This window comes from Octopus bimaculoides, chromosome 22 (assembly GCF_001194135.2).
Source record: "Octopus bimaculoides isolate UCB-OBI-ISO-001 chromosome 22, ASM119413v2, whole genome shotgun sequence".
Lineage (NCBI taxonomy): Eukaryota > Metazoa > Mollusca > Cephalopoda > Octopoda > Octopodidae > Octopus > Octopus bimaculoides.
The window spans coordinates 37,527,877-37,531,918 of record NC_069002.1 but is presented as its reverse complement, the minus strand read 5'-3'; the positions used below and the strand labels follow the sequence as shown (position 1 = coordinate 37,531,918).

Genomic DNA, 4,042 nt, shown 5'->3' with positions numbered 1-4,042 from the left:
GAACCAAAATAAGGGATTTGCAGCATATTAGGAGGTCAGTGTACTTGATTCCACGCAAAAAATCTAAGTTTTTATTTTATTTTATTTTTTTTTTACTTAGTGAAAATCGTGCAGGCATTAATATTGAAATTTACCATAATTTTGTTATTATTTAGCCTCAAATCAACCCTGATACAGCAAACCTATCATCAAAGACATTCCAGCCTTCAGCAAACCGTCTTTTTAGGAATAATCTAGGACATTTATGTACATTGGGCGTGTAATTTAGGTAGGGAATACTTTGGCTGCTATTTTTAGCGGGTCGAGCGACCAGGTAGAGGCTCTTTCATTGGTTCGATTGCGTGATGAGATTTTTTTACACACATGTATGTATATATATCATTGGTATAATTTGGAGAGTAAGTCAAAAGCTGAGAGTTTCGTGTATTGGCATTTATCAAACACGAATTTGGCCATTGTCACTGCAACTTCTGCCTGTTATCAATGTGTGTGTATGTATGTATATATATATACAGAAAGAGAGAGAGATGGGTAGGTAGGTAGATAGATAGATAGACACATTCTCATATGTGTTGCTATAAAAACATCTCTGGTTATTAAAGAAGAGTTTTGTTAGGGGAGATTTTCAGTTTGAATTTTTCTTTTGACAAGACTCATCGTTTTGACAATGGACCCGGAAGTTATTCGCAAACAGCAGCAGTAATTTTCTTCAGCTGAATACGTCATTGATTGGTTAAAATTACCCAAATACGACAACTTTAACACAAAATAACTTCTAAAATACAAAATTTTGTCAAAAACGTTAAGAGTAAACCCTGTTCTATGCGACACATTCTACCAGTATCCGAAGTTTCAAAGTGTTTAGTTATAAAAAAAAAATCTGTCCGTCAAATTGAATAGCTCCCTAAATTCATTGAAATTAACTTTATGAAAATATTTATTTAAATTACTCACTTCGAAGACAGTTTCCATTAATTACCGGGAAATCTGGTTGCTATTTCTAGCAATTTGAGCGACCTTCGGTTTCTTTGAATTATGTGCCCTTTAGTCGACCGATGTTATTGACAGTCGCCACCAGAAGTCCTGTTGTTCGGTTGCAATTAATCGTCGGACGAAGATTCTGCTCGCAACAACAACGGGGTTTTTTTTGGTTCTTTTCACCTCTGGACAGGAAAACAAACAAGGAAAACAGGAACAACACATTTTGGAAGGTTTCTTTTTACCCTTAATAATACTTATAATCCGTATTTTGTTCCGAGAGACCAGGAAAAAATTTTGACGTTTCTATCTCACATGTGTCTTCGCTTTCGCTACTTTCATTTTGTTGATATTAATTGCTATTAATTGATATAAATTGAGATAAATTGATATCTGAATATATTATTGTCATTTTAAATATTTGTGTGACTTTAAAAAACTGTACATGAACTCTATCACATCTTGGTGTGTGCTTCTATAACAATTTTCTTTGATATTCGATCGTTTTACTCATTCATCTATCGTCACCAGTCTCTTCATTAAAAAGCAGCAATAACGAAACTACTACAACTAATAATAATAATAATAGTAATAATATATTTATTTATTTCTTTACTTTGCATCCCGAATCAACGATGATTGTGGAATGGAGCCGGATCCTCGTTAATTGGATGCAAGACACTGTGCGATGGATATACCTGCAACTGAAGTACACCATTTCCAAGATTCTAATTTCCATCACCATCTTCATAGCTCTTCTATGGGTAGCCCTGTTCGTCTATGGCAGCTTCTATTACGTCTACATGCCGAGTGTGTCGCACGAACGTCCCTGTAACTTTGTGTTTGATGTGTGCGACAACGGCGTCGGCGTGTGTTCGTTTCCCAAGGCCCGTGTCGATCTTACGGACGAAAGCAATCGTTACGTGCTCTCCTCCGGTCAGGCCTACAAAATTATGTTGGTTCTCGAAATCCCCGAATCCACAGTCAACCAGAAGACTGGTATGTTTTTGGTGAAAGCCCATTTCTACAACCAGTCCAATCACTATATACAATCGGCAGCGAAGACAACTATGTTACGGTATAGGTCGAGTTTATTGCACACCATGTCGACTCTCTTCTATCTGCCGTTCCTCATCACCGGGGCCAACGAAGAAAAGCAAATTTTACACGTTGAACTGTTCTCCAAGTATACAGAAGACCCGTACAACCGCGCAGTGGGAGTAGATTTCTTAATATTACATCGACACGTCCAACTGTATTCGGCTGTTGTGAAGATATACGCCCATTTCACGGGTTTGCGTTATCTCATGTTCAACTGGCCTGTAAGTTGTGCCGTGGCCGGCACAGGAATCATATTGACTCTCCTAATATTGTGCGCACTCTTCGCCTGGTATAATTACTTCAACAGTGGTTACATATTGCAACCGAGTAGCCACAGGATGTTGCTTGAAGAGCGCCGACGACACATGCACGCTCGGCTTCTCCTCGAGGGCCGCCCCACACCGAATCCTCATACGTCGGTTCCGAACATCGATACGTCTCAGCGAGCATTTCAAGTCAGTTCTGTTGAATTGTCGACAGTTAGCAGAGATTTGTCTGAGACTGTCCATCGTGAACTTCCTCCATCTGCTGAGTCTATTGGTTCCACTGTAACAACTTTGTCTCTCCATAATGTATCGTCATCGTCTACAACTGGCTCCGCCGACGAATGCACCACCACCATCCATTCCAACTCTTCAAACGACTTGGCAGATGAAAATACTTCTTGCTTCGGCAATTCAGACCCTCAGAAAAATGCTCGTTCCTCGAACGAAGGTGATTTTGAACTTCGACAAAGACATACAGCTTCGTCTCCTTATTCTTCCAGTTGATCTGGAGTTGGAAGGGGATATGGAGAAAAACAGTAAGAAACAAGAAGAGTAAAAATAGAAAAAATCTCCCTGGAAAAGACTGACAAAGGGGAAAATTTCACACTTTCCTTTTGTTTTAGGAAGTTTGAAAATTGCCTTTTTGGTTCAAAGAAGCCGAAAAAAATTGAACATTAAAAATAATTATCGAAAATTCCAGCTGGAAAGCAAAACATTACAAAGATCTGGTTATTTATTTTATTATAGATTTATGTTTATAGTTTGTTTTCCTTTCTTCTTACCTTGTTTCTGTTGCTCTTTTCATAAACACATTTATTGTGGTTTAAAACTGACGAACAAAACGGGTGATGCTAGTTGAGCTGGCGATTAATTCAGTTGATTAAAACCATTTAACTTTTATGATGGTTTGGGGGGGGGATGCTTGAACGGCGGCACAATACCCCTATTTCCTACACCTGTCATGAATGAAACAACAAATTAATCTTATCTTCGCATAGGTATTTTGTGTTTTTAATACGCGTATTTGAAACAATTTTGTCAACAAACGGTTATGTTCGAATTGACATATAAAAAAAACCCCTCATCTATAATTTTTATCGGGTGACACATTTTTCTGTCTCCAACGGTAGAAAAATGTGTGAAGGTTGTTTAGTTGGGTGGGGAATAAATATTCTTCTACTTCTCTCATAATTCCATTCGCATCTTCAATGCCTTACGGGAATATGTTAGCTTTTTGTCTGCTTCTTTCTACGTCTTTTGTTGTCAAGCCTTGGATGGAAGATCGAACTCGATATATATTTCACGGATCCAGTTTGTGTTTTAGCTACCTCTTGCACTTTAGTCAGTGTTTAGCTGCAAGGTCACATGCTTCTGACACAGTTTTCAGATTCTCTTACTGTAAATCAAAATATATAACAACTGTTTTTAACTTAAAAGACTTTATGCTTTAAGACACCAATGTTACCAGCTGAAGAATTGGGTGTCGGTTTCGATCTCAGTTTGAATCCTTTCACTTTTTTAAGGCATCAATACCACTTTCACACCTTTCATTTTCCACCAAACAAACATTATCAGAATTGTTGTCTCCATTTATTTATTTGATCCTTGTAGATATATTGTCTTAATCGATTTTGACATCTTTCCCGGTTTTAGTTATCTTCCTTTAAATTTCTTTTCTTCAATCGATGCATGTCTTG

At 37.7% G+C, this 4,042-nt stretch overlaps 1 protein-coding gene across 1 annotated transcript; it reads left to right on the top strand.

Annotated features, from left to right (window-relative positions):
- Window positions 1–1,061: 1,061 nt before the first annotated feature.
- LOC106877692 (seipin) lies at window positions 1,062–3,332 on the top strand. The gene has a single exon (XM_014926639.2). The coding sequence runs from the start codon at window positions 1,614–1,616 to the stop codon at window positions 2,847–2,849; it is 1,236 nt and encodes a 411-aa protein (XP_014782125.1). The 5' UTR covers window positions 1,062–1,613; the 3' UTR covers window positions 2,850–3,332.
- Window positions 3,333–4,042: the final 710 nt, after the last annotated feature.

What these genes read in the sequence shown, in the direction of transcription:
- LOC106877692 (XM_014926639.2), top strand. Translation starts at nt 1,614, where the DNA reads ATGATTGTGGAATGGAGCCGGATCCTCGTTAATTGGATGCAAGACACT.